Below are 24,652 nucleotides of genomic sequence, written 5' to 3' on the forward strand. Positions count from 1 at the left end.
ACTACAAAACTACCTAATATAGAATTTATTTCATACAAATTTTTAATAGAATATTTTAATTTCTTTGAAGCAAAATTCAAAATTCCTTTGCCCAAAAATAATACCCGGAAATATGTTTGTAACAAGTATATTATGCGATAAAATGAAATGATTTTACATATTTCTGTAAAGAATGTAGATGATAGGAGTTTAAATTTGTAAAGATTTATAAGCTTAAGCTTTTTAAGTTCTTTAGATGCACACAGTAGACCAGTGCTCCCCAACCCACCGGTCCGCAGACCGGTGATCAAATGGTACCGGGCCGCCCATTTCATTGAAACTGAATTTAAATTCCTACGTTTATACCTCAAATTAAAAATATTTGTGTTTCATTAAAATTTCATTTATTTAAAAAAAAGGGGCCCAGAAGGTAGTGACATTAATTTTTTAATGTTTTAGAGTAAAAAAAAAGAAGAAAGAAAATCTTCGGAACTATTTTCTCTTTCAATTACGTTTTAATAAAAAAGAAATTTACATTGGAACTAATGAAGAACTTCGTCTTCTCTCTCGATTGTGACTTACTGATTTAACGTTCAAGTAAGTTAAAATGTTAAATAACTTTATATTTATTTTTTGGCGTAACTGTATTTTATTTTGAAGGCATGTTTAAATACAATTAAATTAATAATAAAATTAATAAATCAAAAATAATCTAAAATATAAACAATCAACGCACTCCCCCCTGGGCCGCGGTAAAATTATCAAACCTTGACAGATCCGCGGTGATTAAAAGGTTGGGGAACACTGTAGTAGACTATAGGAACTATGCAAAAATTCAATATTTGAGTATTTATATATTTTTGCTACTATATAAGCATTTGAGTATATCATTTTACAGTAAATAAGATATTTTTTGAGCAAAAAGAAAAGTTTTTTCAAAATCTTAGAGTGGCCTTAACAAAAAGATAAAGCAACTTACTATGAACTTGAATATTAAATGATTTTTCATTTTGACCAGCAGCACTAGATGCGATGCATGTATATTTTCCTGAATCTTCTATTCTGGTCCATTTAATCAAAAGAGCAGAATTTTCTTCTATAAATCGAACGTTAGGTTCTAAGAAAGGATCAATGAACACGCCATTCTTCATCCAAGTGATGCTGGGTATTGGATTTCCTTCAACATTGCACTTGAGTTTAGTAGGTTTATTGACATGTGCTACGGAATCCTCAGAGGTTTCACCATCAATTTGTGGAGGAACTGGAAAATTAAAAATAAAAGGAAACTATTTTAAATTTAATATTTTATGTAAATAGTTTATAAATATCTAATAACTATCTAAAATATCCAAAATGAAATGTTCTTAATTTTTTAAAACAATGAATCAGAAGATATTCTTATTCATAGCATCAATAGAATATATAATTTTCAAAATAAACTATTAAAGTTGACTTCTTTTAAAATGAACTCGCTATACATCATTGTACACTTTTACATTACAAAGCTTACTAACTTTTTTTAGGTTAAGTTATAGCAGGTAAAGCTCAGTTTAGATAGGTGGAAATTTTGTTAGAAAAAATGGAATTAATCATTTTTATCTATCTATCATTCTCTCTCTATATATATATATATGCACCAAAGAGCCATTACATTATGACCACCCTGCTAATAACATGTAGGACCACCTTTAGCCCTCAAAACTGCTAGCACCCGCCGTGGCATTGGTGCTGATAGGTAGTCTGAGGTATCTGGTACCAAGCGCTCACCAACTGGTCCTGCAATTCCCTCACATTGCGAGGGGGTAGCATAGCAGCACGAAATTGGTTTTCCAAGTAGGACCATAAATGCTCTATTGGATTAAGGTCAGGAGAATTTGGGGGCCAATACATGACTTGAAAGTCACTGGAATGTTCCTCCACGATTAGATCCTTATGACATGGTGCATTAGCCTGTTGGTAAACACCATCGCCCGTAGGAAAAACTGTTGCTATGAATGGGTGAACCTGGTCTGCAACTATGTTCAAGTAGCATACGGACGTCAGGGATTGTTCTATGAGGATTATGGGTCCTAATGTGCCCCATGAAAACATTGTTCCTGGGCGAGAAACCATGAAAACCTGGGCGAGCTCATTGTTATAGATGGAGGGTGGTCATATTGCAATGGCTCTTCGGTATATATATACACATTCAATGTATAGATCAAAGATGAAAAAATCCATTTTTTTCCTAACAGAATTCGAATTTAATTTTTTTTTCAAAATATAGTATTTTTCAAAATATATTTTTAAGGATTACAGAATATTTACAATAACTGTTTACTTTTGTAATTAATTGTTACACAGGTTTCACAACATTAAATGTTCAAAATTAAGGTTTATCTGTTAAAATATTAAAAAAAGGTTTTAAAGCTTTCAAAAACATACTTGTAAGTAAAAATTTATAATACTTTTTATAATGTACAAATTCATTTTTACCACACATCATCATAATTTTTAGTCAATTTATGATTATCATTAAAGGATAAAGAAAAAAATAAGATGCTTACTAAAAAGATAAATTTTAAAGCTTTTCCACCATAATAAATTTATTACATAAAATTGGAAAAGTTTTTTCGTTTTTTTTTTTCAATAAATATTAGCAGACATAGGGTTTAACTAAGTTGAAGTTCTGTATTATTAAGGGAAAAAGCTATGTTATTAATTTTGTTTAATTAGGTTCGTAGCAAAGTTGTAAAATGCATTTGTATTTAAAATTCCTTTTTGTCCAATAATTCGCGCAAAGTAGTTTTATAGTCCTCTTGATTCAATCATATTAAAATTAATTTCTTTATTTATCTGGTTTTAAAATCAACCAATAATTTTTAACAAAATTATTACTTTCAAGTAACAGGTAGCACCTATTGCCTTTATGCCATATTTAAAGTATAAAAAAAAGGAATTAAGCTGGTTTTTTAAAATGAATATACGAAGTTACATTACAAGACACATTGCAAAAGAATTTCCAGTAAAAATGATTAAGATCAAATGGGTTAAAAAATATAATTTAATGTACATTGTATTAAATATTACGGTTAAAAAAATAGCAAAAATTGTCAGTTGGTTTTTTGGGAATTACATTTCATTATATTATAGTAATATGACTGCATATTTTTTGGTGCCAAGTCAAAATATTAAGTGTATATATGATAAAAATCAAAAGCAAATTAGTTTTGATTAAGTGCAAAAATATAAGCATTATAAATTGCAAAAATTGGCCCTCTTTATTCCATAGAAGTCCATCTTAGGGTTACACAAATTTACAAAGTCACACAAAGAAAAAAAAACTACATGAGGTTACTATTCCCATAACCATTCTTGGGATGATTTATCATTTCGATGACATAGTCGTTCTAGTTATTTCTTCAGTTATTTGTTCCTTTAAGCAGAAATTCATCCATAACTTAAAATTAGGCATAATTTTTTTTTAAAATCCAACAAAATTTGTTGATTAGTGATGTAAAGCTGAAAACATCATATTCTATATTTTTTAAAGCTCAACGTATGTGCATAAAATGTTTCTTTATTCCGCAGAAAATACAGAAGCTCTGTGAAGGTTGGCTGTTCTGTAAATAACCATAATGTCGCATAAAAAAGCAAACATTTAAGTATAAGTCAGCTAAGATACAAAAACTACAACAAACCCAACACATCTAAATTAAATGTCTTTTCTTCAAATCCAAGTGGACTAGAGACAACACATTTGTATTGCCCTGCATCATGGGATTCAAGATCAAAGAGTTGCAATACTTGGTTATTGTGGTAGAACTTTATCTTGTTTGTTGAGTCCGGATACAGAGGCTATGAAATAAGATAATTTTAATCACCAAACAAAAGGTTTAAAATAAAAATATATAAATGGATATCGTAACAAGAATTACCTCTCCATTCTTCAACCAAGAAATAGTTGGTGGTGGATTTCCATGGACGTAACATTTAATGGTTGCATTGTTCCCCTTAAGCTCATGAGTAACTGGCTCACCCTGTATATGATTTTTAACCTTCGGAGGAACTGGTGGAAAACATCATCTTCAGAAACATAATAAAGTCATAAGAATTTATGAAGGAATGACCCTCACATACAAATATAGTTAGTACAAAAATTTATAAATACAAAACTATAATAATCCTTATTACTTAAAACTGTTATATGTTTTAAAAATTCTGCTATAATCAATAGCAAATAATGTCATTTTCAAACAATAATTTTTAATTATTTCTCTTTGAATTCATGAAAAAATAAACCTCCCAAATATAATTTACACAACGATTTTAGTATCACAATACTATAAGAATCTTAATCACATAAAAATGTCAAGAATTTTAAGACAATCCTTTTATTTCTAGTTCCACATAATAAAGTAAACATTACTTTCTTTTTCCCAAAAGCAATTTAACTTCTGTTTATTTTCGAATTTCTTTTCCCATTCCTTTTTGAAAAAAATTTTTCTACAATATCTTCACTGTTTTCCCTTTATTGTTAAATAAATAACTACAATAAATTTTACTTTTGGAAGACTTAAAAACTCAGATAAACAGTTTACCGACAAAAAAAAATACCTTCATGAATATAATTTTATTAAACAAAAAAATCTTGAAAAGTGAGTGAAAGAGTTCCTCTTAAAACAGTACCTTTTCAGAAATAAATTTTAGTTTCCTTGTTTTAAACTTTTTGATGCCAAATAAGTCAGAATGAAATTAAACAAATCTATACATTAAAAACATATCAAAATATATATTTTATGAAACAAATTATTCTACAGATACCTATTTGCAAGTAGCTTGAAATTTAAAAACAAATTGTAACATGTTTCTTTATAGAAAATGTAAAAGTTTTCATATTGTATAACAATAGGGAATTAATTCTCTATTTATAAACTGGTAAAACAAATTGAATTAAAGTGTATTTGGCAAGAAAATGATCCTGATGAACTTCAAAGATTCTGATTAAGTGTGTTTTGATTGCCAAACTAATTTGAAACTTTAATTCTAATTAAAACAATACTTGATTTAAAAAAAAACTTTATTGGCTTCAAAAATGAGCAGAAGGAAAAAAAGTTTACAAGTTTCAAAGCTCAAAAATAGGTGCCAATTCTCAAATCTTGCTAGACGTGAATGAGAAGAAAACTGATTTGAAGTATGAAAATTTAAATGACATATTTTACTGCTGCAGTTTCTTGGGATTATTTATTTAATAAATTAAAACAGTTTCATACACTCATTACCTTCAATTTGAATTTTTTTCTTCAAATCTTTTGAAAAGTCTTAGAAATTGTTTGATAATTTTACTATTCCACATTGATGAATTTTATCCAAATTTCAGTTATCTATTTTATTATTTAACCATTAGAAATAAAGATATGTTTATTAAGAAAATTTAATTGGAATTAAAACATTTATAATTCAGGTATATCTAAAAATTTTCTTCCATATTAATAATTTAAACAGAGTTACTTGAAGTCATTAACTAGAAAGAATTGTTCCTTGTGATGCAGTTAATAATACACGAGGTTTTTAATTTTGACTTTTACTTTATATGAAGGGATGTCATATTTTCACCAATGTTTCTACAAAATTTAAAAAAGTCATAAGTAACTATGTTAGAACAAAGTCATTTTTGGGCTAAATACATCAGGAAATACTTTATTTTTTTCTAATATACATATTTCTTAAAGATAAAAATACAATTCTAAAGATTTATATGAAACAAAGCATTTAATCAAACTTCTTCTTTGACAGAAGTTTAAATATAAAAATAAATAACGAAAATATCAATACACTTTTTATTCAGGACTTAAACTATTCATATTTTTTTTATCGCGCACAATTTAATAATTAAATCAAACAAACGAACAGATACTAAAACAGTTTTCAAAGGATAAATTCTCTACTACTCACCAAGAATATTTAACATGAAGGAACGACTGCTATTTCCAACATTATTAGAGATTTCACATGAATAGTGGCCACTATCTGCTTCTCGGGTTCGAAGAATTTGAAGTTTCTGTCCATCATCAAGCATATGAATAAAAGGATCTTTGTTGTCATTGATTATTCTACCATCCTTAGTCCAAATGATGGTTGCTTCAGGTTCAGCTTCAACAAAACAGTGCATGGATATCTGTTGATTGATTAAAATTGTCATGTTTGGCTCAGATGTATCTACTACTCTAGGAGGAACTGAAATATAATAAATAAATAAATGAGGAAACTATTTCTTTAATGATAAGGAAGGATTTTTCTTAGACCAGTACTAATATGTTAATCTAAAGCAGATTTTATTGAAGTTATGTAATACGTAGACCTCATCTTAACTTTAGGCATTTTTCATTGATCTATAGCTCAAAGATTTCAAAGGAACTCATTAAAATAAATTAAGAAAAATTGGCAAAATGTCTCTGGTATTTTATACAATATATAGCCTTGCACATTTAGAGAGATGAACATTTATAGAATAAAATACATAAAATGAATAAAAAATACCAGTAAAAAGATCAAACATTTTTTAAAAAAATAGTAACAGTTATTTTCACTAACCAAAACTGCAATGCATGGTTCTGCATAGGAAAGTTTTATTTTGAGATTTACTTCTACAATAACTTTACTTCTATATTTTGACTTCTTTATAACAGTAGCAAAAAACCAGTATATTTAATAATGCTGTGCAAAGAAAAATAATATATTGTGTTGCTTTATTTATAGTTAAAGTCAATATTAAAAAAGGATAGGGTATACTATGTGCTATGTAGACTAAAGAAGAAAACATGAATAAAACACAAATGAAAGTTCAGAAACGGACATACTATAGTTTTAGTTCTATAAACAAGAACCTTCCAGTGTCAAAACATCAAAAATTGGTGTTTAGACACCAAGGAATTTTTTGTTGTTGTCATTTTGGTGTTTAGACATGGGGACACCCAGGAGTTAATAGACTATAGTTTAAAATTCTCTGACTGAAAGAATCATCAAACAAATAAAATTTTGATTCTGAGACTAAATTTACTTTTGTTAAGAAACAAGAGATAAAGACTAGTTGGTCAGCATAACTAGTTACTAATCTAAAAACTAAGGTTTAATTTTTGTCAGCATCATTTGTTGAGCCTGGAACATGTATTGTTGCTATAAATCTAAAGGCAACGGAGCTTACATTAACTAATGCTCAATATACTTGGCCAAGATATATGTTACCTTATTTTATTTAATGGAATCCTGTTTTGTCTTTTAAAGATGTTAAAATACCACTTTAAAGATAACAATAAAAATATTTACAATTTTATTTTTTACGTTAATATTTACAAAAATATTTGTTATATTTTTGTAATGTTATATTAATATTGATAATATGTTATATTAAATTATGTTAATATTTACAAAAATATTTGCTGGAACATGTATTGTTGCTATAAATCTAAAGGCAATGGAGCTTACATTAACTAATACTCAATATACTTGGCCAAGATATATGTTACCTTATTTTATTTAATGGAACCCTGTTTTGTCTTTTAAAGATGTTAAAATATCACTTTAAAGATAACAATAAAAATATTTACAATTTTATTTTTTATGTTAATATTTACAAAAATATTTGTTATATTTTTGTAATGTTATATTAATATTGATAATATGTTATATTAAATCATGTTAATATTTACAAAAATATTAACAATAAAAATGTTTACAATTTCATTTTTGGATATCCAGCATAACATTGAAAAGAGCATTCATTATTATAAGATAAAAAAGAGCTTTCGATTGATCAGCTAGTTATTACAAGAATTATTCTAGGACTTATTACAAAAGAACTATGTATATAAGACAGAAGAATAAATGCACTATACGCAAATTTTTATTACCTTTAATGTAGATATCAAATGACTTCTCAACTGATCCAGCTGCATTAGTTGCAACACACTTATATAACCCAGAGTGAATTGTTTTAGCTTCTAGGATTTTCAATTGCGAATTTTCTAACTCCAAAAACATACTCTAAAAAATGAAATGAGTTGAATGAACAGAGTTTAGTGTACTTCTAAATTTCATTTAAAAATATGGTGTAATAAAAAACTAATGTTATAATACAATATCTAAATCAATATCATTTTCTAATGTTTTATTAATTCTGTGAAAATAACGATGTGCCTTGAGCTCAGGACATTTGAGAAGCTTTACCTTGGTTAACCCAGAGCAATCTCTTTTTTGGATTAGCTATTATTAAACTCTTGGTAAGATTTCCTTTAAAAATCAACCACAGAAAAAAAAAACACTTATGCCAACAAAATATACTGATACATTTAACTGCATTTTTGAAATTTAATTTTAAAAATTGCTCATGTAAAAGTAAATGTTCCATGGTACATGTATTTTATTACACTATATAAAAGAAGAAATTTAATAATCTTAAAACACATAAAAAATAAAATTTATTAATTCCATTAAGCAAATATTTATTTATCAAAACCAGTGCAGATATTGAGCTGATTAATATGATTATTCTTCTACAATGAGCACATTTTTTCTTCTTAAAGCCAATAAAACCAACAAAACTGACTTAATAATTATTTTTTCTACAATGAATACTAAAACATTTTCATAATTTTCAACAGAATATATTATTCAGACATTTATATACAGATATGACATAATGTAGAAAGAAGTAGAAAAAAGAATATGGAAATTTTTACCATATTTTTTAAGATATCATCTGAAATTATTTGACCATCTTTTAACCAAACAATGTCTGGCTGCGGTTTTCCTTTAGCAGCACAATCTAATGTAACTGGCATATTCTCTAAAAATTCTAATTTTGAAGAAAGACCTTCAATGATAGGAGGATCTAAAAATTAAGAAAAAACCTGCTATAAGTTAAAGAAAACCATAAATGTTGGAACAATATTTCAAGTAAATAGAATTATAATTTTCTTTAAAAAAAGAGATATTCATTAATATTTTTTGAAAAATTTTTTTAATCACAATAATAATTTATATCATATTTTGGTTGGAATTGTTTTTTAATTTTTCAACTTAAATGCACTGCAAATTCAAAAAAATGTTTATGTACTTGGATAAAATATATCACTTTTTAAAAATAATAAGAGCATTACTCATTTTTTTGAAAAAATCATCACTGAGTGTAATGCATTCATTTAGAAGAAATGTTTAAAAAAAACATATATATATAGATAAATAAAGTTTCCAATGAATTAGATAAGTATAAAGTCAGCATATATTAATAAACAGAATCTACAATATGATATGATATATGAATCTAAAATACAAATATGACATTGATTCGACGTTTTTATATTAAATATGTGATAATTATTAATAAAATGAGGTAAAATGAACATAACCCCTCAGATTTCCCACATAATTATGAATGAACAAATGATTAATGCACAAATATCATTCACATTATTAAAAAAAATTAATCATATTGATAATAAAGTTTAAATTAATTCTGAGATTAATACAATATATCATACAACACAATAATTCATGTTCACAGTGAGTTAAATTAGGTTTCTTGTAATTGACACCTAAGAATGCAATTCTTCTAATTTATTACTAAAAAAGACAAATATTTCACAGAAACTAGATTCTTTTCAGAGTTTATAAGAAAAATGAAGAAGCAAAATGTATTTTTTTGTTATAACAAAATAAAGATTGTTTAGGTGATGATAGATAAATTAAACAGTGATAAATAAATAATTTCAACGTTTATTTTCTAACATGTGTTTCACAAATAATAAAGTAAATGATATTAGGCATTTTAAAAGGTTCAAAAAATTCAGTAAAAACTATTTTAGGGGACAATCAACAGAAATGGATATCAACAATACCTTTGGGTAACAAGTTTAATTACATACCAAAAACATCTACCTTGAAGTGTTTTTCAATTTTTCCAACATCATTTTCAGCAATGCAAGTATAATGACCATCATCTGCAGATGAAGTTTTTATAAATTGAAGTATTTTTCCTCCATCCAATACTTTTATTAACATATTTTCAGATGATTGGATCTTTTTCCCATCCTTAAGCCAAGTAATTGAAGCAGGTGGAATGGAATCTATAGGACATTCGAGAACAGTTGGGCGATTTGGAAGCACTTCCTGAGTTTCAAAGTTAGAACCTTGTAATTTAGGGAGGGCTGTGAAAGTACACACATAGGAATTACAAAAATAAAATTTTAATAATTTAAAATCAAATAAATAAAATTTTAATAATTTTAAATCTAATAAATAAAAATACAATCTAAACAGATATGCTAATTTCCATATTTTTTCCATATCTTTTATAATTTCTATAAATTGCTAAGTTAATAGTGAACATACATATGTTATGGTGTTAAGATATTTTCAATTTAGAAGGTATTCACAAATACCGAAAGAGCACATTAAAGATATGTGTACAGAGAGAAACAAGTTATAATTTCACTTAATGCAAGGGATAATGAGATATTTTCAAGTTGCTACTTAGAATAAGTAGAAAGGGTATTCTTACCAGAAAAGAGTTTTTATATCTATCTGGACAATATATTTATACCTTGATAGATCTTTATAACATAGGACTGATCAATTTCTCAAGCCATCATCTCATTTTCAAAGCTAATTAACTCAATATTCTTACACTATGTGTAGGAAAGGCTTAAACTGATTATGGGTTTTATATTCTATTTATAAATTAGATTTAATACATAACTCTTTTAGCATTGCATATATATGTTTGTGCATGTATAAAGGATGTTACATAACCACTGTCTTTAATATATATATTTTTAAAAACCTTATCAAAAATGAAGTAAGAAAAGTATGAACATCAGGGGTTTCAAATTAATATTAAAATGAAGAGGAAATAGAAAATCTATATAAATTTATGGAATTATTGGAGAGGAAGATAAAATAAAAAATATCAAAATCTGTTCAATTTCTTGATGAAACTTGGAGCTGTTTCTAATAATCAGTTTTTAACTTCTCTCTCATACAGATTTCAGTATGAGAGAGCATGATGTATAGTTTCCACTCTACTTCCTCAGCACTTCAGTTCACATGTTCAGCAGTTCAAACACGGACCACCCAGAATAACTTTTGATCTAATGATCAGATCTTCACTCTCTAGGACTCAATCTTAATGGTTCGAGGGAGTGGCCTCAAATATGCTAATTAATTAGCGCAGATGATATTTTAAGTTACAAAATCGGTTCACAAAAACGCACATTCCTTGAATAAATAAACCTTTTTCTCAACAGATTCGGATTTCTGACCCTCGAAATACAGAGGGCAGCCACAATCTTGATAATATGGTCCGAATAGTTTTGACCCCTTAATATTAATTTCATTTTCTGTGTATTTTGTCATATCTCGAGAACTTTTTAAGCTACTTTCGAGAACTTTTTACCTGCTCAGCAGTTCAGCTCACCTGCTTAGCAGATTCCAGTATGAGATATATTTCTAGCCCCGCTTTCCACAGCAGCACTTCATTAGATTGTAAGCAGCTTTGTTTCTTTCTTTTCCTTTGTTGAAATTCTGACTCCTAATTTGTATAGTTTTTTAATTTCATTTTTGATAAAGGCTTTAAAAATATATTAAGTACAGTCAAAAAGCAGTTTGGCTACTCATTTTTTTTTGCTTTCATGGCAGTTTTTTTTGCTGTACATAGATATTTACTTAGAAATTATGATGAAGTAATACTAGCTAGAGGGAGCAATAGTATACTAACACTAAAAAAGAAACAGTAATGGAATCAAATCTACTGAAAAAAATTCAATCAACCAAAGTATAAACACTTACCATGAACATTTAGACTAAAACTTCTTTCTTTAGTTCCAGCAGTGTTAGAAGCAATACAGGTATAGCGACCAGCATCTGACTGTTTCACATCCTGAATTTGCAGCACCTGGCCCTCATAAAATAGTTTATAATGTTTACTTTCACTTTCAAGATTCAACAAATGGCCATCTTTTATCCAGATAATTAAAGGTTTAGGGTTCCCATCAACATAGCATTCTAATTTGGAGGTGGAATTTTCAACTGCTTTCAGCTCATTTTGAATTCCATCATCATCTTCTGAATAATAATCAACAACACTCTTTGTCTCAATCATTTTTGGAGGTACTGAAAAAAATTATTACTTAAATTTTTTTTTATTGACTAGTATTAAATAAGTTTCAAATTATAAGAAATAAAACTAGTATGACAGAAATAATAATGCAATTAAATGTTACTGAACCAGATTTATACATTATATAATAATATACATTTGCTTGGTCTAGTGCATACATGTTTAGTGTATACATGTCTAGTGTATACATCTATACAAGTTTTAGTGGCAAAAGAGGATCTTGTCACGGTTTCGCCTTATCATTATTGTCATTGATTTGGGAAAATTTCTGTAAATTTACCTCAATCAAATAGAAATCATCTACTTCAAATTTTTGACACTGTATTCAAGATGATTTATCAAAACTGTGTCTTTATCAAATTTCTACAACTAATGACAGATGACTTTCACAGAATCTGCATCTGATGATTTTCACAAAATTTAAATCCTGGCAGAATGCAGAGTCAAATGTGAGCATCATTTACAGGTAAACATATTTTGGTTTATTTTATAACCATCATTGAACAGTAGACGAGTTTACAACTACTAATGTTCAACTCCGTAGACTTATAATTTTGGAGCCAATTAAGAAGACAAGAAAACAACTTGATAAAACATTAGGTGAAATTCGCCTTTATGGAGGACTTTTTGATGGAACTAACCCACATTTGCATTACATGGAGAGGAAAACCCTGAAAACTTCTCACAGTTAACCTAACAGCAAGGGGACTCTAATCCGTGATTCGTCTACTACGGAGAATACTTTTATGTGAACACTGTTGTTGGTGCAAGTTGGGTGTGGAATTTGTATCTACCAGCCATCACTGGTGTTCGAACCTGGTTCACCTTATTGGAAGGCAAGTGCTCTTTCCCCAGAGCAATCATGGCTCAAGTATTTATATTTGAACGAATTTCACTGTTAGTATAGGAAAAAAAGGATTTATTCCAAGTACCTCTTAAAAAATAGAGTTACCTAGACTGTAATTGAGCCACCATAAAAAGAATTTCTACTGTACTTGAATAAATTTTAATCTATCTTAACTGTAGGATGAATAGAGTTAAATAAGAAATTGCATTTCTTGTGAATAAAAACGTTATAATTTCTAAAGTATTCACCCTTGGTCTCCTCTAATTTCGAGTAAAAAAACATAATAAACAAAACATAATAAACAATACATCACTTTTTCTGATAGCAACGTCAAAAATATGAATAAAAACAAGTAAAAAAAAGTATTGGATTATGAACATCATGGCATCTGAACTATTTATTATATTTACTTGGGTTTAATCTTATTTAATATAGCGTTTAAAAAATACATAGGGAAATAACAGTTCACTTGTATAGTTAGCTATGTCAGAGGTGATAATAAATATAAGTAAGAGTATCCAGAAGCATCTTGTAAAATATAAAAAATTAATAATGGAAAAAAAAACTATGACAAATGAAATAATAATAATAATAAAAGAGTTTTCTATTAGTTAAATTTCAATTTGGTGTTATAAGGTGGTAAACAATTAACTTTAAAAACTTCAGTTTATTACTTACCTTGCACATCTAAGATAAAGTCTTTTTCAATCTTTCCAGCATTATTCACAGCTTCACATGTGTAGGTCGCAGCATCACTTTCTCTCGTTCGAAATATTTTTAACTGCTTTGAATCAGGAGAGAGTACAATATTAGCATCAGAACTTACATCTAAGGGTTTCCCATCTTTAAACCATTTTACTATTGGAGGGGGTATTCCTGATGCAGGACAGTTGAATGTCAGTGGCTTATTGAAAACGGCCGACATATTTTCAGGAGTGTTTTCGAAATTTTCTAGTTTTGGAGGAACTGAAATAAGAAAAAAACTCTCTTTAGGAAATTTTTAGCAAAAGGATTTTAATTGGTATAAATATGTAAAATCAAAAATAAGACTATCAAATACAATCATGTCTCTTTTATTATTTATCTAGATCTTGAATGTAAAACATGAAAAAGTATGAAAATATTTTGTTTTTAAATAAATTTCACCATTTTTTTAAAAATTATTTCAATTTAAATTATTTATTTTTCTGATACTTAAAAATAAGTGACATTCAAATGTGTCGAATTTAGTCTGAAATTGTGAATTTGGATATTATAGAAAATCTCAGAATAAAAACTTACCTCTTACATTGCTAACATAAGGAAATTTTTCGATTTAAACTTAGTAAAAAAATAGGCCTAAAGTGAATTTTAACATGGTATAAATCCTTCTTTTAGAACCTGGGAATCCTTTACCATTTTTAAAAACTCGATTCGTTGATCCAGTATTATCTTATTGCAATATCTGCCATTATTAAATTCGAAGATATTTAAGAATTTTGATTGCTTAGAAAAAAAGGTATTTTAATATATAGCTGGTTACATTCTTAATTGATTAAAACTGATAACCAAACACAGAATGATAAAAACAACTGTTTTATTTGCCCAAACTTTACAATTGAAATTGAAATTAGAGTATATATATATAATTGGGTGCTAAATTTCACAGTTGCATTAAAGATGAAAACATATTTTATTTTTCTATTTTATAAGCTAGCTTTTGAAACTAAAATTAGAAACAGTAAAACTTATTTTTTTAAAAATCAATTTAATGTTATGGTTAACAGAATATAAATAAAATAATAAAAACCTACAATGAATTTAAAAGTAAAACAGAATTACAAATAAGTTATTAATCAATACAATTCATCTTAAGAATAAGAATAAGGTTCAATAGAATTTTAGTTCCAAAAATAAAACTGTTGAAAAAAAACCTTATGGAATAAAAACAGTGTACCACAAACCTCGAACATCAAGCTTAAAATCTAAATCGTCGATTCCAACCTCATTTCCAGCAAGACAGGTATATTTTCCTGCATCGTTTAATGTCAAATTATTAACTTGTAATTTTTGAAAATTGTCAGAAAAGTTTACATGCTGTGACGACTGAAGGGGAATAACATCAGAATCTTTTAGCCAAACTATTTCTGGTGATGGAGATCCAGTGACAAGACATTCCAACACTACTGAATCATATTCTTTTGCAGAATGAATTGTTTTCATGTTTTTCTTATCAATCAAGGGTGGTGCTGATAACAAAAAACACAGTTAAGCTTTATTAATTATAAATTGGTATTCAGAAAGAGTCTAGAGCAAAAATAAAAAATATTTATGAATTATTTAAAAGCAAATATTTCTTTTGTCTGAAACAAGTATAATAGTTTATGAATGCAAACATTGCACATAAAAGCATTTTCAACCTAAACATTTTTAATAATTCGTAAGAAAAAATATTGAAAACTGAAATCTTACAAAAAAGTTATCCATAAGACTTATACATACAAATTGTATGTTGTTAAAATTTAAGTTGAGTTTTATAATATGATACAGAAAAAAAATCAAATAAATCCTTATACATTTAAGTCTGCAAACAAGTAATAGAAAAAAATTCTTTACTTTTGTTTTTCTTAGTGTTTTCTCAATTCAGCTTATTAATTTATATTGAAAACAAGTTTAGAGATATTTTAAAAAAAAGTTTCAGCAATTTATCCCAACATGCTTTTTAAAAAAACTTAGATAAAAAACACATGATATTATTATTACATTAAAAATATGATATAGCCAGATGTATATGTAGTTTTAATTCCCCCCCCCTCCCCATTTATTTAATAAAATAGCTTTTAATGAGAAAATGTATTTTACAAACAATTATCTGCTATTGCTATATTTTATGATGCCACTGCTCCTAAATTCATTAAAAGGTCATTTAGAACTTTCACTAAGCACTTCAAATAATGTAACAAGTACTTTAAATTTTCTTACATAGCATTGGTTAAGTGAAAGCAAAGCATCTTTATTATCATGATAAAAGTTGAGGCAATCTAATTAAATAACATTTCGTTGAATATTGGCAATGGTTCTTCCAACAATAAAACATAAATTGTTCTACAAAATACATCTGTTCTAATAAAAATACATCTTGAAATTTTACACTAATTACAGCTCTTAAATTAACAGTACATGAGTTCTATAATTTTTTCACATAACATACCTAATACATCAAGAGAAAACCGTTTCAGCTGACTACCAACTTCATTTTCAGCTACACAAGTATAAACTGCAGTATCTTCACTTCTGGCTCTTAAAAGAGAAAGTTTCTGCCCATCATCATGAATATAGACATTTCGTTCATCATTTAGAATGATCTCTTTGCCATTTTTTAGCCATTTTATTTGCGGTGGAGGATTTCCTGTCAACGGACAATCAATGGTGAAAGGCTTATTGACATAAGCTATTGGACGAGCTCTCAATTCTTCAACCTCAGGGCTTTGACGAGGAGAATCTAAAATTTAATAATAAATGTGTCTAAATTTGAAATTTTTTCTGGCATAAAACATACAAGCAATATTTTGTTCTTAGAATTAGTTTAAAATATATCCACAGAATTTTTTAGACTTCAGAAATGACAGTTAAGAAAATATTTCAACTTTTAATTATTTTAACTAATGTAAAATGGAAGAAAATTACTGCAAAAAGCATATGCAATTCTAAAACATACATAAAACATCTACGTTGAATTCTTTTTCATCAGAACCAGCTAAATTAGTAGCAATGCAGACATATACACCAGAATGCTGTACCTAAACAGGAAAAACATTGATAAAATATCACAACTAATATTCATTATATCAATAAATTGTTACATGTTCTATGCTACATGTCTATGGAAATAACAGTGAATTATATTAATAAAATATTTAATTAATAACTACTCTTCCAAATAGCTTGCTATGGATTAATAAGTTGGAGAATTATCTATGCTTGCATTTATTATGAGTAAAAACATATTTCAGAAAAATATTGTTTAGTTGCCAGATGAATTTTCAAACACATTGGATGAATTTTCAGGCAAAGATAAGTTTAACCTAGATAATAAGTCATCAGTAAGCGAAACTGCATAAGAATTATTCATTTCACTATCATTATGGCTGCAATAATAATTTATTTGTAAAATCTATGGGGGTATAGTATTGACCTGGTTTGTCAAATATTAAAGGAAAATATTTACCATAAAGTTAAAGTTCAAATACGTTATCAATAAAATGGAAATTAAATTATCAACAAACAAATTATTAAATTTTTCCAAAATTGGAAATCAATGTATATAACATTAAAAATCAATGCAGTAAAACTGAATTCTAGTCAACTTAACTTGAAATCATCTATCATATTCAACTATTTCTAACATTACAAAATTTATTTCATGTTTATTTTTATCATTAATATTTTTCTGAAATATCAATTAGAATTGAACTTTAAAATCTATGTGAGTATAGTATTATGAACTTGATTTAATTAACAGCAATAAAGAATTCATTGTAAAATCAATCTATTATTTTACTTCAACATTTGGAACTTCTAGGTTCATTCCATCATCAGAGATAATAATGCCATTTCCTGATTCAAGCTCAAGACCTTCTTTCAGCCAAACAACAGAAGGTGGAGGGTTGCCAAAAGCACTACAATTTAGAAGAAGACTATCATTCTCAGGTACTTCTATCGGATATACAGAGTCTGCACTAATTTTTGGTGGAGCTGAAACAAAATTTGAAAATTACACTCAATAATGACCCATAAGTAAAAAATAATAGCAGAGCAACTTCAAGAGTTAAGAATTTAGGAAGAATCCTATAAATTAATATAGCCAAAAGTTAACGTAAGGTAAGAAACTAATATACATTAGATTTAATAACTTGATAAATAAAGGAGTTGCATAATAAGATAATTTTAAATTGGTAAAGAAAATACAGACTGATAAAACAAAAAATTACTGAACTGTATAAAGGTGACAGAAATTATACCAACAAATCAGTCAAATTTAACTTCTTTTTTTTCAAATTTCTTTTTATATTTATTAACCTTTTAACACTTCGTTTTAATGTCTTTTCTTCACAAACTGTTCATGCATATTTTGTGTTTAATTCAATATATCTGATAAAAGACAGTAGTTGAAATTTAACAACTATATTTTCATACCACCTGCTAAACAGAAAATGCATTTTAAAACATATTCTATACAGCATTACATCAAATTCATTTTATTTTTAAATGCAAAAAACATAGTACTTTGTGACAAAGGAATATAGAAAAAGAAACATGTTCAATAACTTACAGAGAACGTTAATAGAAAAATCTTGTGTTGACTCCCCCGCTTCATTCTTAGCAATGCAAGTATATTTTCCAGTATCTTCAGCTTTTGCATGTTTGATAGTTAAACGTTTTCCACCCTCAGAAATGGTGTATTGTGGGCTGACAGCTTCATTTAATACTTCATCTTCTTTTTTCCAAATAAATTGCGGTTGAGGCTGACTTGAAAAAGGACACATTAGAACAACTGGAAGATTCTCAAAAGTCTCACTTCTTCCATGTCTGGGGATGGACCTTCCAAATGATCGACCATTATCCAACTTTGGAGGAGCTAGAAATAGAAAGTTGAAAACATTATGAATATCATCTTACAAAAATTAAAATAATACAATGTTTGGAAAGCATACACATTATTGAAATTGCTTTCTCACGCATTCTACATATTATTGAAATTGTCTATAGAAGAATTAATTCTGTCTACATCAAATGAAAACAAAGGTTGCAAACAGTATTTTTCTTAAAAAAAGGCTTTAAAATACATTCAAAAGAATATGTTTTAATGCAAAAAAGATTATTTACTTAAAATTGATTGAAAATTTTAAAGGCTCAAAAAACTTTTAGTCATCTACTAATAATGGTGAATGCTATAATATTCTTTGCGGATTTAATATATCTTACTATACTTCCCTTATTTTCTCAAATACTTCTAAAATATATAAATTAGACTTAGACAATCAATACACTTCATTGATTAAGTTATTTAGTTAAAAGAAAAATGCGTTAAAACTATATTGTTCCTTACACATCAATAAACTGCATTTTTTATAGCTATGATATCTATAAATAACCTTTTCAATCTCATTAAAAACAAAATTCTCTGTCAGACAAGCTCTGTCTATTTGAAGAGAATGAAAATTTGTTCCCCAGAATAACTTTTTCTTAAAGTAAATTTACACCCAATGAACATAATTTCATAGGTTGAATTAAATTAAATTAAATTTTTTTATGAAAATTTTGTTAAAGGTACTTTTAATTTTAAAGAAATGCCTTTTTAGCACAAATATTTTAGACGCTTACATACCTCCCAACATCGGAGAAATTATATAATGGAGATTTTATTAGACACATTTTTTAGGCTATGAGTAAAGTTATGATCCATCATGCATAATCATGGAAGTCAAAAAGAGAAATTCAAAATTGGAAATGATTATAAGCACTTACATTTAGCAAAAAAAATATGTATATAAATCTTAATCTAAAAAAGATTTTTTAAACCATTATTTACAATTACTTAAATTCTTTTAAAACCGTTGTTAAACAGCCAACCTAATTTTCGGTTTACGGCTACTAGTGTTCAACTCCGTAGTCTTGTAATTTTGAACTCAATCCAGAAGACAAGGCAACTCCTGGATCAATCAAGTAGTGGGCGAAATTTGCCTTTGTGGAGGACTTTTTGATGGAACTAACTTTCATTTGCGTTACATGGAGAAGAAAACCACCAAAACGTCCAACAGTTAGCCTGCCAGCAAGGGGTAAAAAAACTATTAACACACTGCAGTACTGGCAATAGCACTACCAGTCGAGAAATAAGAGAAGTATTTTTGATATCAGAGGATATTTTATTGCCAAAATTTTTTTCTTCTTAAATTTCGTCAATAAATACAGAGAAATTTGAGAATACACAGGTAAACAGGAGATAGTCGTAAAATACAGGAGTCTTCGTTGTTAAAATTTTAAATTAAAAACAGGAGACATGGCAGATATGCACTTATAGACAAAGCATTTGTTTTTTTGTTTTATATACTAGACCAAAATCTTTAAAACAAACTAATTTTTTTAATATAATAATATTTCCTTTCAAATATAAAACTACAGATCAACATTTTAAGGTTCCAGACAAAAAAAATTTTTTTTTCAAAACTTTTGCAAAAAATAATATATTTGAGCAAAATGTTAAGTATATTTAAAACAAATAAAGTACTTACATAGTACAACAACACTGAAATCCTTTTCGTAACTTCCAGCTTTATTTGTAGCAATGCATATATATCTTCCAGAATCTCTTTTACCAATATTGACAATTCTTAAGATGCTGTCATTGGAATGAAACAACCGTGGTGGAAGAGGAATGCCATTCTTTTCCCACGTTATTTTAGGTACTGGTGTTCCATATGCATCACATTTTAACTGAAGAATATCGCCTTCTTTAGTACGAATAGTTTCAGTTAAGCTCTGTTCATTAATTTGTGGAGGGACTGCAAAATAGTACTAAATTAAATAATAAAATTTTTTATAAAAAAATGTTGATTTTTTAATATTTTTAATGTAAAAATTAAAACAATTTAAATTTTTCATGCCAAAGGTAATTATAATGCAAAATTACAATATAAAAATAAAATGAAACTACAGAATGGAATTAATTTGAAAAATATTACTTTTTAACAAAGTTCTTATTAAAAAAATGAGGAATAAAATATATATAGTATTAATTCTTTCAATGTTTTATAGTTTAACTAGAGAGATGTATATTACACATGGATTTTTTGTTAGGGTTAAGTAATTCAGTACACACTAGCATAAAGAAAAATTTTAAAAACAGAGGACTAAGTTGAAAGCATTGACCTGCTAATTGATATGTTAACAAGCTTATTAAAAAAACAAAAATTTGCTTTTAAACATCTACTAATTCAACACTTTAAGTCTTCTTGCTATTATATAGTTTCTGTTTCTAGTGAAAAACCAGAGTAGTTAGAATGAAGAACATACCAAGTAGATTTGTATCTTATAATCCGGAACATCAACTAAAACTTACCTAGTACGTTTAACTTAAACGTTTTTGTGGCATTTCCAATATTGTTAGATGCTCGACAAGTGTAAATACCATGGTCAGTCTCGACGAGTCTTGAAATAGTCAATTTTTGATTATCTGTTTCAAGTTCATTCACAAAATTGTTTATTGGTAATTCATGGCCGTTTTTGAGCCAAATTATAGAAGGAAGAGGATTGCCATTTACAATGCAGTTCATATCCACATTTTGATTCAATATCTCTTCTATCTCTTCAAACTTTGCACCTTGGATTTCAGGAGGAGCTAAATAAAAAAAAGGTAAAAATGTTTAACCAACCAGTTCATTTTTAAAGTTGTTATAAAAGAACTTTGAGAAAATATAAATATTTTGGTTTTAAAAAAAATTTTTTTTTGCATGAACTATTTAAATTTTAATAATTAACTAAGAGGTGTAGGTTACTCCAAAACTAAAACTTTTAAACTATTTTTTTATCTTTAACATTTAAAATAGTTTTTTAAGCAGATGCAGTATTAAAAAGAAATGAAATGACTAACACATTAAAATTCTAGTAAAGAGAAGTAAATATTGTTTAATTAGGATTGCTAATGAACATCAGTTTTTCTGAGGTTTTTGTCTAAATGGTTCTGATGATATGTTGTATTTCAAAAGCTGTACAAATGTATAATGTAAAATACCCTGAATTTTTATTTATCTTAATAAAGACAATTATTTTGAGAATTCATAATACAAAGCATTTACCATAATACATAACTTTTTTGCAATATATTTACCTTTGTTTCAACTCATTTACAAGTATATAGCTTCTAAGTATATAACCAGATTTTTAAAATTTATTTTCTGTAAAAAGTATTTCATAATTTCCGCATAATGGAAATTATATAAATATGGAAAACTATATCAGATTCCAAAATCACACATATTCGGAAATTTAATTATTTAACAAATAATAATATTTGTTATGTGCTTCGAAAACCATTCTATGACTTTTAAGGTATGACTTTATTGTATGTAGTAACACTGTTCCCATAAATGACTTTTTGACCATTTTGAAAATCTAATGTTTTTATCTAGTTAAGTTTATTTTTACGCATCTTATTTATTTTTCTTTGTTGTTTTAAGTAAAAATATTCATTTTTAATAAATAGAATGTTTTGTTACAAAATACATTACTGCAATTTGATATTAAACACTTTGAAAGTAGCAGTACTTTAAAGTAAGGATTAAAACAACCACATTTTTCTATATAACAGAATTTTTAGAATTTTATAGTTATAACTTTATCCAAGATACAACTGCAGAAGTAATACTTACTTCTTTTCAATAAGAATACTTAAATAATAGCAAAAATTTTAAAATCTCAATCTTTGAAAGGTTGAAAATTCATAGTGATATTTTCTGCAAATGAAGAACTATTTTTCACAGTAAAAAATATAATTTTTAGCATTCGAACCTATAGCAATAACAAAATTAAAAAAAATTGAATAATTTAATAAACTTCAATAAATTATANTTCGGGCATCGATAAAATCCATTCTTTATAAGCTTGATTATCCACCCATTGGGGATTAAAATAGCACTTCCCAGGCATAACTAGTCTAAACTACATAACATAAATACGAAGCCGTGCCTTTGCGAATACGCTTTACAATAAAGTTTTGAAATGACGCAAACGTAAGGACAAATGCGGATGGTAAAACGGCAAATTTATTGAAAACTACAAGGTACATATTGTTACAAAATTCGAGAGTATTCCAGTTTCGATAAGAAAAAATAAGATCTAAGCATATGCGACAGAAGATGAAGTGGAGTCTCGCCCCGAACGCATTGGTTGTCTGCTGTGGTCCGCGCGCTTGGCAGACACCAAGACGCTAGGCCCGGTTAGAAACGGTGGCGTTAAAAACCACGTGAGAGAGCTCGGGAACAAAACAGAAAGAACGAGAAAGATCCGCGGGTGTTTTATAAAAAGGGCCACTGGCAGTATTGGACAAATTCAAGGACCTATCAAGTTTTTCAAGGACCTAAGACGTTTTTCAAGCACTTTCAAGGACCTAAATTTAGCAAAAAAAAATTCAAGGACTTTCAAGGACTCTCAAGGACCGTGGGAACCTTGTAATCCAGAACATCAACAAAAACTTACCTAGTACGTTTAACTTAAATGTTTTTGTGGCATTTCCAATATTGTTAGATGCTCGACAAGTGTAAATACCATGATCAGTCTCGGAGAGTCTTGAAATAGTCAATTTTTGATTATCAGTTTCAAGTTCATTCACACAATTGTTTATTGGTAATTCATGGCCGTTTCTGAGCCAAATTATAGAAGGAAGAGGATTGCCATTTACAATGCAGTTCATATCCACACTTTGATTCAATATCTCTTCTATCTCTTCAAACTTTGCACCTTGTATTTCAGGAGGAACTAAAAAAAAAAAGGTAAAAATTTTTAAGCAAACAGTTTATTTTTCAAGCTTTTATAAAAGAGCTTTGAGAAAATATAAATATTTTGGTTTTAAAAAATTATTTTTTTTGCATGAACTATTTAAATTTTAATAATTAACTAAAAGGTGTAGGGTATGCCAAAAGTAAAGGTAAAACTTTTAAACCATTTTTATCTTTAATATTTAAAATAGTTTTTTAAACAGATGCAGCATTAAAAAGAAATGAAACGATAATACATTAAAATGCTAGTTAAGAGAAGCAAAAATTGTTAAATTAAGATTGCTAATGAGCATCAGTTTTTCTAAAGTTTTTGTCTAAATGGTTACTATGCTATGTTGTATTTTAAAAGTTGCACAAATGTATAATGTAAATACCCTAAATTTTCATTTATCTTAATAAAGACAATTATTTAGAGAATTCATAATACAAAGCATTTACCATAATACATGACTTCTTTTTTATATATTTCTTTTTGTTTCAACTTATTTACAAGTATATAGCTTCTAAGTATATAACCAGATTTTTAAAATGCATTTTTTGTAAAAAGTATTGTATAATTTCCGCATAATGGAAATTATATAAATATGGAAAACTGTATCAGATTCCAAAATCACACACGTGCGGAAATTTAATTATTTAACTAATTATAATATTTGTTATGCGCTTTGAAAACTATTCTATGACTTTTAAGGTTTGACTTTATTGTACGTAGTAACACTGTTTTCGTAAATGACTTTTTGAAAATCTAATGTTTTTAACTAGTTAAGTTTATTTTTGCACATCTTATTTATTTTTCTTTGTTGTTTTAAGTAAAAATATTCACACTTAATAAGTAGAATGTTTTGTTACAAAATACATTACTGCAATTTGATATTAAACACTTTGAAAGTAGCAGTACTTTAAAGTAAGGATTAAAACAACCACATTTTTCTATATAACAGAATTTTTAGAATTTTATAGTTATAACTTTATCCAAGATACAACTGCAGAAGTAATACTTACTTCTTTTCAATAAGAATACTTAAATAATAGCAAAAATTTTAAAATCTCAATCTTTGAAAGGTTGAAAATTCATAGTGATATTTTCTGCAAATGAAGAACTATTTTTCACAGTAAAAAATATAATTTTTAGCATTCGAA

General features: G+C 27.3%; 1 protein-coding gene across 1 annotated transcript in view; it reads right to left on the reverse strand.

Annotated features, from left to right (window-relative positions):
* The window catches only part of LOC107451423 (hemicentin-1), a 128,321-nt gene that overhangs the window by 51,886 nt on the left and 51,783 nt on the right, over positions 1-24,652 (reverse strand). Inside the window, exons 24-39 of the mRNA XM_043043380.2 lie at positions 21,079-21,357; positions 20,252-20,521; positions 18,292-18,597; positions 17,521-17,714; positions 16,678-16,759; positions 16,171-16,461; positions 14,924-15,208; positions 13,659-13,946; positions 11,803-12,126; positions 9,882-10,163; positions 8,697-8,848; positions 7,869-8,001; positions 5,914-6,195; positions 3,897-4,027; positions 3,660-3,816; positions 959-1,240 (exon numbers count right to left, since the gene is read on the reverse strand). Coding sequence (XP_042899314.2) covers positions 959-1,240; positions 3,660-3,816; positions 3,897-4,027; positions 5,914-6,195; positions 7,869-8,001; positions 8,697-8,848; positions 9,882-10,163; positions 11,803-12,126; positions 13,659-13,946; positions 14,924-15,208; positions 16,171-16,461; positions 16,678-16,759; positions 17,521-17,714; positions 18,292-18,597; positions 20,252-20,521; positions 21,079-21,357 — 3,738 coding nt within the window. The remainder of the gene's footprint in view (positions 1-958; positions 1,241-3,659; positions 3,817-3,896; positions 4,028-5,913; positions 6,196-7,868; positions 8,002-8,696; positions 8,849-9,881; positions 10,164-11,802; positions 12,127-13,658; positions 13,947-14,923; positions 15,209-16,170; positions 16,462-16,677; positions 16,760-17,520; positions 17,715-18,291; positions 18,598-20,251; positions 20,522-21,078; positions 21,358-24,652) is intronic.

Source organism: Parasteatoda tepidariorum, chromosome 8 (genome assembly GCF_043381705.1).
Source record: "Parasteatoda tepidariorum isolate YZ-2023 chromosome 8, CAS_Ptep_4.0, whole genome shotgun sequence".
Taxonomy (NCBI): domain Eukaryota; kingdom Metazoa; phylum Arthropoda; class Arachnida; order Araneae; family Theridiidae; genus Parasteatoda; species Parasteatoda tepidariorum.